This window comes from Oryctolagus cuniculus, chromosome 3 (genome assembly GCF_051225735.1).
Source record: "Oryctolagus cuniculus isolate XC-2025 breed Fujian yellow rabbit chromosome 3, ASM5122573v1, whole genome shotgun sequence".
In the NCBI taxonomy this organism is placed as follows: domain Eukaryota; kingdom Metazoa; phylum Chordata; class Mammalia; order Lagomorpha; family Leporidae; genus Oryctolagus; species Oryctolagus cuniculus.
The window spans coordinates 140706248-140721503 of record NC_142869.1 but is presented as its reverse complement, the minus strand read 5'-3'; the positions used below and the strand labels follow the sequence as shown (position 1 = coordinate 140721503).

The window sequence follows — 15256 nt, the reverse complement described above, 5'->3', positions numbered from 1 at the left end:
GAAATGGGATTTTGCAAACCTTGCGTCTTTTGTGTATTCCAGCATCACGGAATGAAGGTCACCACAGGAAGTGGCTTCACAGCCCACCACGATCTAAAACAAACGTGAACAGTGAATGCACAAGCCAGATGAAACGATGCCTCCTGTCATGAATTAAGACCCCCATCTCTCCCCGTGATGATGCTCTGAGAGGTAACGGAGGGATACTCGGGGAGTTTCTGAGTGCACCCTGCAGGGACATCGAGGATGGGATCCCGGCTCTCTGCTGTGGCCCGGGAGGGCAGTGGAAGATGGGCCAAGTCCTTGGGCCCCTGCACCCGCATGGGAGACCTGGAAGAAACTCTTGGCTCCTGGCTTTGATTTGGCCTAGCTCTGTTTGGGGGAGTGAACCAGCAGATGGAAGTCTGTCTCTCTCTCCTCTCTCTCTCTCTCTGCCTCTGCCTCTCTGTAACTCAGCCTTTCAAACAAATAAATAAATCTTAAAAAAAAAAATGGGCTCTTTTGGGTTCTGTTAATGACATGCAATTTTGCATGCAATAGAGAACTAATTTTTTTTTTTAACAGGCAGAGTTAGACAGTGAGAGAGAGAGAGAGAGAAAGGTCTTCCTTTTTCCTTTGGTTCACCCCCTAAGTGGCTGCTATGGCCAGTGCACTGCACAGATCTGAAGTGCTTCTCCTGGTCTCCACTGTCCTCCCGGGCCACAGCAGAGAGCTGGACTGGAAGAGGAGTGACCGGGACAGAATCTGGCACCCCGACCAGGACTAGAACCCAGTGTGCTGGCACCGCAGGTGGAGGATTAGCCTAGTGAGCCGCAGCGCCGGCCGAGAACTAATGTTTTAAAAGGTACTGCTTCTGTTTACTTAATTAGTATAACACATCAATTGCAACTTTGGGTAAGAAACATTGGCCAAACTGGAAGTAATATTAGGACAATTTATGGAAAGAAACAAAAAATATCACTGGTTCAAAACATTTTTATTGATATCCTTATCTCTTTGATGCTACTATTACTATTATTTGGAATTAAAAAGAGAAGTTCTTAATTACTTTGTAGTCATTCTTAGTGTTTTCCTTATTTTCATGTGTATAAAAGGTTTCCATATGATATATAATTAAGCACTTAAAACATCACTAATGCATAAATGCCACCAAATTTATATGTTAGGAATCATAAAACACACAAATAAAGTATTGTAGTGCTTCCTGGGAAGGAGAGGTTACATTTTTTAGTTAGCTAGTTAATTAATTAGAGAGGCAGGGAGACAGATACAGAGAGTTCCCATTCACTGGTTCACTCCCCAGATACACTCAATATCTCCTTGCCAGGGCCAAAGCCAGGATTCGGGAAGGCAATTCAACTGTGAGCCATTATCACTGCTTCCCAGGGTCTGACTTAGCAGGAAGCTGGAGTTGGGAGAATCCAGCCGCTGTGGCATGGGATTGTGGGCATCTTAACCACCAGGTCCAATACCCACCTCTGAGAGCTAGTGTTGGATTAAAAGGATCAGAAAAATAATTCACCAAAGAGGGTGCATGTGAGATGCCCTTGAAGAATGGCAAGAGTCTGAGATGGGAAGACAGAAGAAAGATAAGTAGAAGGAAGAGAGCAAGAGAGGACACAGAGGTTGGAAAGCAGCAGGGCAGGTCCAGAGACCAGCGTGCGGAATGCTTTGAGCAGTGTGTGGTGTGCGTGGCATCCTGGAGGTAATGTTAGCAAGCCTAGTCAAGTCTGGGAGACCACAAGTTGTAGTCTTTGGCGCTTGACCTTATTTCAGAAGCACTGAAAAGCTACGAATGGTTTATGAGCAGTGGAATGATGTGATTTGTAAAGATCCATCTGACTTGATGTTAAAGAGAGGTAGGAGTGGGAAGAGATGGGGGAGGGGGAGAGTACTTGGTGGATACCTGATTTAATTAGGGTCAGAATGCAGGTGGAACAGTGCAGAGAAGACCCAGTGGATACTAGGAACACTGGGAAACAGAATTAAAAAGCACATGGTAACTGATTAGCTGTGAGGAGTGAAAAATCAAGGACTTAACATTTTAAGCTACTTACTAGCTGGAGGGCAGTGCCATCAACAGAAACCAGAAAATCACAAAGAGGAACTGGGAGGGGAAGGGAAGATACTGAGTTCATAGCTAGACACGTTGAGTCGAGGCAGCAGTAAGCAAAGCTAGAGGAGTGAGCAGGGCTTATTACAAATGATGGCTTTATTATTAGGGAGCCAGTCAAGATCAGATATGCAGATTTGACACCTGCTCTTCAGGATGTGATAGGTGGAGCCAGAAGACGGATAAGATTTCACAACAGCAAGAATGTGTCTAAGCAGCAAGATGAAAGGCAGCCACACTGTGAGACGCTGACATTTTGGGGGTTGGGGGAAGGAGAGAGCAACACGGGAGGTAGAAGTAGGTATCAAAGAGGAGAGAGGAGAACTCGGAAGTCAGGGGGAAAGAGAGTGCACAAGCTGGAGAGGGTGAGGACCGCAGTTGTCGAGTGGTGAATAAGAAAAGGAGGGTGAGCAAGGGTGAACGCTTTGGAGGAAGTGCACAGAAACTCCACAGTGACTTTGAGGAATGTGTCACAGCGATATGCTGCTACATTCCGGAGACAAAGCTCCTTCCTTCCTCTTTATCTTTCTCTCTGTCCCATCCCTATTTCTCTCTCTCTCTCTCTCGCTTTAAAAAACTGTCCTGGTGATAGAAGAATAACCCAGTTTCTTCAGCTCAGTGTTGCTTGAACCAGAGAAAGAGGAGACCCCCATCAATTCTGTCAGAGAGGATGCTTTTGACCTAGGCTGCAGGGGGAGCTGGGAGAGGGGAAACCATCACTTGTCTGGACATGGACATGGCTTCGAAGCAGGGGTGGTTTAGCTCCAAACATGACTTGGAATATCCTAACAGCATTACACTGGGGAGAGCATGGAAGGTGGTGGAGCCTTCGGGGAGCTTGTCTCAGCTTTGTCTCAAAGGGTTCAACACAGGGCTGAGGCCAACAGCACATACATTTCTACTGCTGCTAGAAGCCATCGCTGTAGTGCACTGTTTTAAATAAGGATATCAGAATAATGGATATCTTTAAAGTGACAGAGCAATAGACTTCATTTCTCTAATGTCTTTTTACAAAGCAAAGGAGCTGGCACTGTGGCACAGTAGGTTAACGCTTTGGCCTGAAGCACTGGCATCCCATATGGGCACCGGTTTGAGACCCAGCTGCTCCACTTCCTAATCAGCTGTCTCCTATGGCCTGGGAAAGCAGTGGAGGATGGCCCAAGTCCCTGTACCCGCATGGGAGACCAGGAGGAAGCACCTGGCTCCTGGCTTTGGATCGGCACAGCTCCAGCCATTGCGGCCATTTGGAGAGTGAACCAATGGATGGAAGATCTCTCTCTCTCTCTCTCTCTCTCTCTCTCTCTGTGCCTCTCCTCTCTCTGTGTAACTCTTTCAAATAAATAAATAAATCTTAAAAAAGAAAAACAAAGCATGTTTTGCAGTGGAGAGACAGCCATCAATTACTATTGCTTTCTCTCCCTCAGCGTCAAACCATTAAATTACCTATAAATATCTCTTCATTCCCTTCCACCCTTCTAAACAAGTAAAACCTGCAGTAACCTGTCAAAAAAAAGATTTGAGTCTCCTCCAGTTCTTGGAGGCTTTGGGAAATTCTGGAAGTTCTGGTTGGTCTAATGGGCAGGTTTGTGAAGTCAGAGAGGAAGGGAAGTGGGAAGATACGCTGGGAGATGAAGAGGCAAATGCAATGACGCATGTAAGAGGCAGAGAAATGGGTGAGGGAAGGAAGGAGAGAGGGAGGGGGTGGAGGGAGGGGAAGGAGGGAGACAGAGAGAGAGAGAGAGAGAGAGAGAGAGAGAGAGAGAGAGAACTGTGTGACGTTGGAAAATGAGTTACAGAGAGCTAGAGTAGGCAGAGGCACCCACTGAGCTTTTTATTAGTTTGGGAGGCAAATCAAGATTGCACACACAGATCCAGTGCAGTTACATTTTTGGCCTATATCTCAGTGTCTTCAGAGATTGTTAATCTTTGCTCAAACAATCATCCTTGAATAAAGGCCTTTGCATGCCGCGGCTCACTAGGCTAATCCTCCGCCTTGCGGCGCCGGCACACCGGGTTCTAGTCCCGGTTGGGGCGCCGGATTCTGTCCCGGTTGCACCTCTTCCAGGCCAGCTCTCTGCTGTGGCCAGGGAGTGCAGTGGAGGATGGCCCAAGTCCTTGGGCCCTGCACCCCATGGGAAACCAGGAGAAGCACCTGGCTCCTGCCTTTGGATCAGCGTGGTGCGCTGGCCGGCCGCGGCGGCCACTGGAGGGTGAACCAACGGCAAAAGGAAGACCTTTCTCTCTGTCTCTCTCTCACTGTCCACTCTGCCTGTCAAAAAAAAAAAAAAAAAAAAAAAAAGAATACAGGCCTTTGCAAAAGATGACCTCTTTTCTTTATCAGAGAAAGTTTCTTTTAGGGGCTGGTGCTGTGGAATAGCAAATAAAGCCTCTGCCTGCAGTGCCAGCATCTCAAATGGGCACCATTTTGAGTCCCGGCTGCTCCACTTCTGATCCAGCTCCCTGCTAACAAGCCTGGGAAAGCAGCAGAGGATGGCTCAACTGCTCGGACCCCCGTGCCCACATGGGAGACCTGGAAGAAGCTCCTGGCTCCTGGCTTTGGCCTGGCCCCGCCCTGGCTATTGTGGCTACTTGAGGAGTGAACCAGGGGATGGAAGATCTATCTTTCTGTCTCTCTCTCTGTCTCTGAAACTCGTCCTATCAAATAAATGAAATAAATCTTTACAAAAAATATTTTAAAGTCTCTTATAATGAATAAATTAATGATTTCCTTGAAGTTGTTGGAGTCACTATTCCCCTGACCCCCACATATAAGGCCATGTTCTGACGTGGGGAGCGACTTCCCCTTACTTTAAACTGCATCATGTATCCTGGTTGAATGATGAGTTCCCGGGAGGAGAGCGCATTGTGAGTCTTGTCCTTCTTTTCACTTGGCCAGTAGAGGTGGAAGGATGGATTGCCGCAGAACCCCGCCGTCCTCACTGCGTTAGGGTAAAAACTCCAGTTTTCTTCATGGGAAGTCCCTTCTGTTAAGGCACATGGAAGCAAGAGGTACGTTATGAACTTGAACTCATTGGCTTAATGTTGAATTACTTAAATGTTTATGTTCCAGATTTTGCTTACTCCTTAGGAGTGATTTTTAAATTATTTACCTATAATTGTTGTAGGTATTTACATACCTACATATTTACATACAACCAAGGTGAGGAGTTGAATCTAGAGAAGATTATTCAATGTTAATACGGTTATCCCACATGCAAAATGTCACTGTTTGGGTCACCTGCACCATGACAAAGTTCTTCTTGACACACTTCTTAAGCCAGTACCATATGTATTTCTATGCCCACAGGTTATTAACCAAACTAAAATTATTTTAGGAACTGAAATTCCAACTTACATTTAAAGCTAGCCCTTGTGTCTTCAACAGGGATTTATTAAATTCTCAGTTGACATTTCAACATGCAGCCAACCACTGGGCGTAACAATAGCTAACACTTATAGAGCCTGAGTATTCCACTAGGCCCTGTTCTAAAAGCGTTTCATGGAGTAATCCGTCCGAAGAGCCAAGAAGGCAGAAGGCTCAGAAGACTTGCAGGAAAGAAAACTCCTTTGTGTCTTTTCTCTTACCATCATCAAAAGTGTCCACCAACTGACTGGGATTGATTTCTGCTCCGCCAATCAAAATGTTGTCGAGGGCCCACTGGGCACGCTCCACCCCGGAGACCACGATTCCATTGCTGATCACAAATGGCTGCCACCAGCGCAGTCGAGTTGTGTTGCTGAGGGCGTCCTCGGGAAGAAGTATGTAGTCGTGTCGAACAGAGATGTATTTTTGGTAATCCATCTCATGGAGCAAAGTCCATGTGATTCCTGTAAAAACAGACATGCCAACATAGCAAACCTTAAGCTATCAGTCCATAGCAGATACTATGTATAAGCCACCACAGACATGGCCAACTGGACATTCAGCATTGATTTGGATGACTTTGATGTGGGTATTTATTTTGAAACATTGTTTCTCTGTCAGGCTGATGATGTGAAGAGGGAAGATATGTAAAATACTTGCCAAAATAAAGCTATCAAAGTGAAGAAATAAAATTTGATTCTTGATTTTTATAGGCATCAGATCTCATAAATAATGACATATCCATATTTCGAGATAATTAAGTTCTAGTGTTTCAAAAATATATGATACACAAAATATTTAATATGTGTGATTTGTATATGAATATGTATATGTGATACATACAAAAATATGTGATTTGTGATTAGCTGGTCTGGTATGAAGTTTATTTCTTTTTGCCTGACGAGACTGCAGGTGGGATGCTTAAAATGCTTATGAAAATATCTTTCATATGCCCCAAAATACTTAAGGTCATCGATCTATCAGCTAGTTATTAAGAATATCTGTCTGATGAGGCAGGTTTTGTAAAAACCTCCTTATATTACTGGTCCAGTCTAAGCTGTGCCAAATAATAAAACAGAATTGCAGTAGCATGTTCTTTAGCACAGTTATGAATTCTGATTATTTTCTTTCGCCATTACTCATGTTTTCTTATAGATTCTTGACTGCATTTATTACATGCTTGCTTAGAAACACTTCAAACTATTTTTAAAATGATCTTTCACTTGGGAATTGATACAAAATTTACTTCATATATATTATATATATAATATATATATGTATATGATATATATACATATATATATATAAATAAGTAAATATATCTATATCTCGTTCAGCATCCAGCCTCAGCTCAGTACAGAGGGTATTTTCTTTCTTCATAAACTGTGGTATTTATTTTTTAATGCGACTTCTCTCGGTCCCATTCTTGGGTACAGTTCGCCAACACAGGGGTCGTATGTGCGTGTGGACTGTGTTACGCAAAGGGCATCTGCGGCTCTTCCTTTGCGACTTCTGCAGGGGACACAGGGAAGTCAGCAAGGTCGGGCGTAGACTTTGCAGAGGGGCCCTGCGTGGGGCCCTGCGTGGGGCCCGGCCCGCTGCCGCACCGGGAGGCTCCCGAGCCCGCGACACCTGCCTCCGTCCGTGGAGTAGTCCAGCAGCACGCCCTCCTTCCGGCACACGGGCCGATGGCAGGATGCCATGTTGTCCTCGCTGCCGATGCGGCCCCAGTACTGCAGGAACCTGGAGGCAAGCACACGGGAGCTGTCAGAATACTCTACCCAAGTCCTGCATGATGGTTAAGACACGTTTTCTTCGGGCTGGGGCCAATTTGCCACGTTGCAATAAGAACAGCCCCAAATGGACTTACTTTGCCCCTCTGAGATCCAAATCTTGCGTAATAGCTTGTCTCACGGTGGATCCCCCGAAGTAGAGCGCGGTGTTCTCCGCCAGAACACCACAGTCGGTGCAAGTACTTCCGCCTTCCAAGGACATCCATAAGTCAGGCTTGATTTCTTCACTGTCAAAGCGTTCCTTCAGGAAAGTCTGGGGCGAAAAAAATAAGTGGGATGTGGAGAAAAATAATTTCAGATAATAACTGGAATACAAAACCATACGGTTATATTTTGAACTTAAAAAGAGCTTTGATGCTTTTCCCAAGATATTTAGAAAAGCAACAGGCTACCTCCACAATGTGGTCTTCTATCACACACTGAAGATAATTTAAAACACTATAATTTAAACCACTCAAATCCTATTTAAAAATTAAAATTCACTTGAATCTTAACTTTAAGAAATGCTTTTTAATTAAAAAAAAAGTATTTGTAGAGAAAGAGATGAGATAGAGAGAGAGAGAGAGAGAGCGTGCGTGCATGCGCAAGTGAGAGCGAGAGATGTCTTCCCCTGTTAGTCCTCAAATGCCCAAAGTAGCCAGGGCTGGGTCTGGGCTGAAGCTGGGTGTCAGGAACTCAATCCAAGTGTCCCATGGGGTGACAGGAAGCCAACTACTTGAGCCATCACTGATGCCTGTCCACCTGCCTTAGCAGGAAGCTGGAGTCAGGAGCAGGAGCCTTTAACTGAACTCCTGTGCTTCAATGTGGGATGGAGTGTCTTAATCACTAGGCTAAATGTCTACTCTGGAATGTAAAGTCAAGAGGCAATCTTAAAATTAACTACATTTGTAAAGTCTTCTACAGAAATGCTCCTATAAAAATAAAAATCTTTCATAGCAAAACCCCAAAATGCATATTTTGTTTACACAGCATGAAATTACTACTGTAATTCATTATTATGGAACTTGCACAAACACAAAAAATACTTAAGGGAATGAGAAAGAAAATAAGCAGATGCACTAGCACTTGCCCCTAACACTTGCCACTGTGCTGTTGTGGGGTGATGGCCCTGGCTTTGGAGACTGCTACCGGCAGTCAGCTTGCAGCACACAGTGAGCCTAGAATGTCCACGTGGTTAGGCAGGGACATTGAAAGCACAGCTTTCTGTACAAAGCCAAAAGGGAAAAAAAAAACCAGAAGGCCGTCTGAAAGACATTCTGCAGGTTTACCAGGATCCAGTTACAGGGTGATGGGGCAAAGTACTCAAAATCTACAATAAAATGTTCCCCTGGGTCTCCAGTTTCTCTTTTCAGGTAAGAATAGTTAATAACCAGGAGCTGTCTACTTCCCAGAGAGGAAGTAGATAAAAAAATACTTAATGTTCATGGCTACGTTTTACAAAACATCAGCTCATCACTCAGGTCATAGCTAAGAACTTGATTCTATTCATTTTGTTCACAGAATATCCATATTGTCCATAATACATTTTTTTCATTGTTGAGACATGTCATTTTGAAATGATAAAAATATATCATGAAAATAATTTATCATTGCAATGCAGTTACGGAATACAGAAAAATTGTGTTTTTTCAGTCTTTAGAAGAGTTGTCTAGCTGCTATCTTACTACACAGTTAAGCTGATTTAAATAAATCCTCTTTTCTTCAAAATTAGAACATGATTAGCTCTGTGATTAAAGATATGCAGTCACAGGCCAGTTTAAGTCATTAATGTTAGCAAATGAATACCATTACCTAACTGAAGGTTTACACATAAGTAAACCAGAGCCTGAAGAAGTGCATGTCTAACCATGGACACTTTCATTGGAAAGATTCAAGTCAGAGTTCATAATACAGATTTGTATAATCCCCTATTTGTCAACAATGGACTGATATCTTCAGACACTAGCAAACGCTGTTCCAATTCTGCTTAAATTAAAAAAAAAAATACCAAAGTTGTTGAACTACTGGAGAAAACAAACATGACAGATCAGGTTTTGTTCACACTGTTTGCTTCTTATAGGTTGGATTTTAACCTCTTGTGGGTGTACATTTTAGTCACTTTCCTGTTATCATAATGATGACTGTACTATATTTATTCACGGAAATTTTATGTGTGTGGCAACCACACTGAGCAAATGTATTTGCATATGAAATAATGATGTAACTGCTAAAAAGCTTCTAAAAATGATCTCCTCGTTCTTAACACACAACTGCATTTTAGCAGTCAATAAATCAAAACAGAGACTCCTGCAAGCAAAAATTCAGACATTATTTAGGCCTTTTTGAAAATCTGTTCCTCTGTGATAATGTGTGTATTTTATTTCATAACGACAATGACATCAATAGTCTCCTTCATATGACACATCAATAGGAAAATGCCGTGAAAAGGGCAAAATGCCCTTTCTTAAGAGTCTGCTTAAAAGCAAACAGAAATTCAGAGTGTTAGTACTCTCGAATCCGTGCAGGCTGGTTTATTTTGTAAATTGGGTAAACTGTACTAGGACTTGACCATAATATTCTTGTATCTAAGAAAAAAAAAGTGTGTGTGTGTGTGTATAAAGTTTCTATATATATAGTTTCTACATATAAAGTATATATATATATATATATAAAGTTTATAAATTTATATATATATATAAAGTTTCTATGCAAAGGATGGCTTCTTTCCTAGGGGACCCAAAGGACATGGCTGTGAATGGTTAGTTGTACACAGAGGTTGGGTCTCAGGCCTGGTGTGTGGTGCCAGGCGCCTCGACGTTACCTTCAGGGTGTGCGTCAAGTAGCAATTGGGCCCGGAGTAGCCCGGATCACAGATGCACTGTTCCTTTAAGCAGTCTCCGTGGCCTCTGCAGCTGTCCAAGCATCCAGGGCCCAGGTAGAAGTTGTCGATCGCCCACTGCAAGTCTGAGTGCTTCTGATAGAGCCTGAACCTCACAGGACTGTTGGCGACACAAAGGCAAAGGGGCGAAAAATAAAAGTTCAGTGTAGTCAGGTCCATTGTCCTGCATGTGTATTCAGTACCCAGGAGAAAAAAAAATCATTTAAGACTCTTACCAGATAAAATGAGTTAAAAAAACAAGGTCACCTGGATACCATCATCTATTTCCAGTAATATAACCTTAAAGCTGGTTTCACTTAAAGCTTACAATATCTGAGCCAACTTGTCAAACAAAATGAAAATCAGTGGAGTTTCGGTTTCAGGCAATAGGCATATTTTAAAAACACACATCTGGAGCTTTCAACAGGCTTCTTATGAACTGGAGTTCAGGGACTGTGATGCAATTTGGATACACTGATGGCATTTTTGAACTCGTGCGGAAAGTGACTAAAGGCTGGGATAGGGCCTTGTCACTGCACACACAGCCTCTGAATTTCCTGAAGCCAAGCAATACTCTTGCAGTAACTAAGCGAATCAGAAATCAGTGTTTGGCCGGCGCCGCAGCTCACTAGGCTAATCCTCCACCTAGCGGCGCCGGCACACCGGGTTCTAGTCCTGGTTGGGGCGCCGGATTCTGTCCCGGTTGCTCCTCTTCCAGTCCAGCTCTCTGCTGTGGCCCGGGAGGGCAGTGGAGGATGGCCCAAGTACCTGGGCCCTGCACCCCATGGGAGACCAGGAGAAGCACCTGGCTCCTGCCTTCGGATCAGCGCGGTGCGCCGGCCACAGCGTGCTAGCCGTGGCGGCCATTGGAGGGTGAACCAACGGCAATAGGAAGACCTTTCTCTCTGTCTCTCTCTCTCTCACTGTCCACTCTGCCTGTCAAAAAACAAACAACAACAACAACAAAAAACAGTGTTCAAAGGGTTACAGCAAAGGCCAGTTCTCCTGAGATTTCAATTTCCTCATTGCTCTTTGGCATCTGGAGGTAAAAAGAGGACTCATCATTAACCTTGCATTAAAATACACTGCATTCTTGTTGTTGAAAGAATCCAAAGTGCAGGAAGGGAGTTTCTGGAGCGACATCCATGTTCTGTGCCTTGCTTTCCGTGGTAGCTACACGGATTACATGACAGGAAAAGCTCACTGAGCTGAACAATAAAGACGTGTGCTTTATTTACAGAGGGCAAGTGAGATGAGGGTAGGAGTCCACAACAGACGTTATGATGGCTCTCAAGCATCCATCTCATCTGACCTGTTCCCATGAAATAATCACTGGAGTAGGAAGTCCCCTAATTGTTAAAAAAAATTTTTTTAAGACTTATTTATTTGAAAGGCAGAGTGACAGAGAGAGATAGTGTTAGGGAGGCCTCCCATTGACTGGTTCACTCCCTAAATGGTTGGAATGGTTGGGGCTTGGCACGGCCAAAGCCAGGAGCCAGGAATTCCATCCGGAGCCAGGAGCTTCTTGCGGGTCTCCCATGGGGGTACAGGGGCCCAAGGAGTTGGGCCATCTTCTAGTGCTTTCCCAGGCCACAGCAGAGAGCTGGATCAGAAGAGGAGGAGCTGGGACTCAAACTGGCGCCCATATGGCTGCCAGTGCCACAGGTGGAGGCTACCTCTTAGATTTCATAGTGGCACCAGTTGTAGAGCTGAATATGATGCCAGGGATGTGGTTAGAGAGGCAAAGACTAAGAGAATAAGGAGGGACAGGCTCCTCGAAGACGTTGTTGACCTTGTGAATTAACCAATCCTAGAGTCCATATTTCTGAATTTTTTCATTACAGACATAATAAATTTCACTTTTAATTGAGCCAGTTTGAATTGGAATGTCTGTTCCAGGCAGCTGAAAGCACCATGATTTAATTTCCTAACATGTTAATTGAAGAAACCCTTTGGATTCATTCCAGAAAACTGTGAGTGGCCCCAAAGCAAAAGATATCTAAGGGACATTGGGAAATCTAGGTGTAGCATCTTATTCAAAGATTCTCTATGTCCTGGTCATGTATCATAGTTGGTTTCAAAAAGTTTTTCCTTTAGCCAAACGACATGATTAAGTTGGCAGAGATGCAACTGTCTTCTTGTTTACTGTGTCTCTTTTGCTAACTTTGAGGTCCAGGGAGGTCTTTGGGACTTGCCTTAAATGAACACATCCACGGACTTTCCAGAGCAGGGAATGAGCCTGGCTTGTCACTGCTCCTGGCTAATTACTTTTCACTGCAGGTGCAGAACATAATCTTTGATAAGAGGCAAAGGAAACCTTCAAGCCATGCTAGTACAGACAGCATGAGGAGTTAGGAACTGCTCCTGGTGTTAACCATCTCGGACAAGGTAGTAATACAGAACGGTATGTGCCCAGTGTACCACCGTCTGCAAGGTACTAAGGGACTGGATGTGGTTTCATCTGGTTCTGAGGCCATCACTGTTGCTCTGACCCCACTTGAGGACACCAAGGAGCAGGAAATGGAAGGGCTTGACGAGGTCCAAGGTGCCAAGTCAGAGGATTATAAAGCAAGGCCTCCCGAAGTTAGCTCTTCACAGAGGTCATCAGTTAGAGAACCCTGAGTTAGGGATGGAGAGATGAATTGACCTACAGTTATCCAGAATTTTAGGCTTGACAATAGTCTCTCCAGTTGACTTCTGGAAGCTTGGCCCACCAGGCTTCATTTTAATTTCTTACTTACTTTCCCACTAAGCTTTCAGGAAGTGGGTAGGTGATCCTTTTCCATCCTTTAGTTGGAAAGAATACAGACGGCTGAGAAACACTTCCAGCGCATTTGGGGTCAGCAGGGAGGCACTGAGGGACCAGGTAATTCCAGCTCACGCCAAAGTCCGTAGAAAACTGCACGTGAACTTGATTCTGTGCAATTTTTTCAGACACTTTACATCCGACAGAGATCTAACAAACAGAAAAGCAAGACCGTCAAGATATGAAAGCCAAGCTACACGTTTCTGCTATAGGGACTTGGCAGCAGGAAAGCTCCTCTGATACACACTGTACTGCATCCATCTGTATTTTTCAGATTCTTTCTTTGTTCTGCTGATGGATAAGGAAAGTCAACATGGTTGCCCCAGGGGACAAATTACAGACAGTGCCAACTACATTGTGTAGAGGGTTTGGAGAGAAGTTGAAGCCTGTACTTCTGCCAGGCTGGCTGGCTGCCTTGGAAAGCTTGGGGCCCACTCTTACAAATTGTTTGTTGTGTTAATGGTCTGGCACTTCTGTTTGGCAGAATATTTGACCAAGAAGGATTGCTAACAGCTTTACCAATTTTATTATTGTGTCATACAATTTATGACTCTCAATAAATCACTTTCAACTACAAGTAAGATGCAATGAAGTGATAACAGAAAGTACTTTCAACCATGCACGGCCTTCTTCGGTGATGGGGATAACCACAATGTGACATTTGTTTGCTAACACAATGAGATTAGGTAGATGGAATGAATCAGTTCACATAAAATCTTGGCCAAAGGCCATGTTGGCATGAATGCTAATTCAAGCCTCTGTTTTCTATAATTTTCTTTCTCCAGAAACATCCAAATTCTCTTGTAAAAAAACCAGTAGAAATAACCATTATAGCTTTAAACTTCTCTTACAGAAACAATCTGCCCAAGTCATGTATTGATTTAATTTAAGGAGTTAGAATCAGTATCCTACATTTTTATTATAAATGTTTTGCTCTATCAGTATTTGACCCTGAACAGAAACACATTTGCTGTTACAAATGTTTCATCTTGAAATAGTGTTTCAATCAATAAGCCAAAAATAATTGAGTTGAATTACCACCTTAAGATTAACTTTCGTTTTTCCAAGTATAGTCAATGATGTATTGGACACTCTTTGTTTCTTTGTTTTAAATTTGTTACATTGCTAACGGATGCTAACTAATGTAATTGAGAGCCCAACATTTTCACCTTGAACTGCATAATCCAGCCTTCGGTGGGAGTCAGGTCGTGGGTCACTGCATACACCTCCCGGCCATCGTGACTCCCACACATCATGACACCGTCCGGGGAGTGGCAGAACCGTTCTACTACACAGTCATCATGGAACAGCCAATGCTCGTTCACTTCAAAAAAGACACAGGTCTCATGAAAAACTTACGATCAAAGTACTTGGGACAAATTTTCACTTTAAGTGAGAACTAAAAATGTTTTAAATAGAAACCTCTGTTTGAAAAATGTTATAGAAATTATGCAAGTTTCATATATTCCATATATACAGATTTAGGAACATAGTACTACTTCCCACCCAACCCTCCCTCCTGCTCATGCTCCAACCCTTCTTACTCTGCCCTCTCCCATTCCCACTCTTAATTTTTACAAAGATCTACTTTCAGTTTATTTAATGATCATAAAGTTAACCCTACACTAAGTAAAAGAGTCCAACATATTTATATGTATGAAGAAAAAAAAAAACCACTGTTCCTCAACAGAAGAGAAAAGGGCTGTAAACAATCATCAAATCTCAAAATGTCCATTTCACTCCAATACACTACTTTTCAGGTGCTCTATTAGATACCTGGGATCAGGGAAAACATGTGGAATCTGTCTTTCTGGTACTGGCTTATTTCACTATGTATAATGGTTTCCAGTTGCATCCATTTTGTTGCAAAAGACAGGATTTACAGATACTACACTGCACACCATCCACAGACAACACAATAATGTCAACATGTTTGTTAGACACTTGGATACTGGGAGGATTGAGATATAACTACCATCTGATACCAAAATACAAGCACGCAAGCATAAACATCAGTCCACACTTGGGAAAAAACGAGCGTATTACATGTGTTGCAGATGAAAATCAAAGAGAAATGTATAGCTAATGTTTGGACATGTTTAACATTTTAGTCAGCAGAGATCTCTCCTATATTCCTGTTGAATTATGGTCTTTTTACTTTTTAACCTGTTGAACTATTTATTTAGTGGGATATTAAGCCCTTGACTATAATGTAAATTAAAAATATGTCATCTCAGAAAAAATAAGGAGAGGGGCAGGTGCTGTGGTATAGTAGGCTATGCCTCTGCCTGCGGCACTGGCATCCCATATGGGCACAGGTTTG

General features: G+C 43.2%; 1 protein-coding gene across 2 annotated transcripts in view; it reads right to left on the bottom strand.

Annotated features, from left to right (window-relative positions):
- RELN (reelin) overlaps nt 1-15256 on the bottom strand; it is a 539369-nt gene that overhangs the window by 16546 nt on the left and 507567 nt on the right. For both annotated transcript variants that reach the window (XM_051849694.3, XM_070071183.2), the window contains exons 51-58: nt 14103-14257; nt 12869-13083; nt 10071-10248; nt 7348-7523; nt 7114-7220; nt 5699-5941; nt 4922-5097; nt 20-93 (exon numbers count right to left, since the gene is read on the bottom strand). In XM_051849694.3, coding sequence (XP_051705654.3) covers nt 20-93; nt 4922-5097; nt 5699-5941; nt 7114-7220; nt 7348-7523; nt 10071-10248; nt 12869-13083; nt 14103-14257 — 1324 coding nt within the window. The remainder of the gene's footprint in view (nt 1-19; nt 94-4921; nt 5098-5698; nt 5942-7113; nt 7221-7347; nt 7524-10070; nt 10249-12868; nt 13084-14102; nt 14258-15256) is intronic.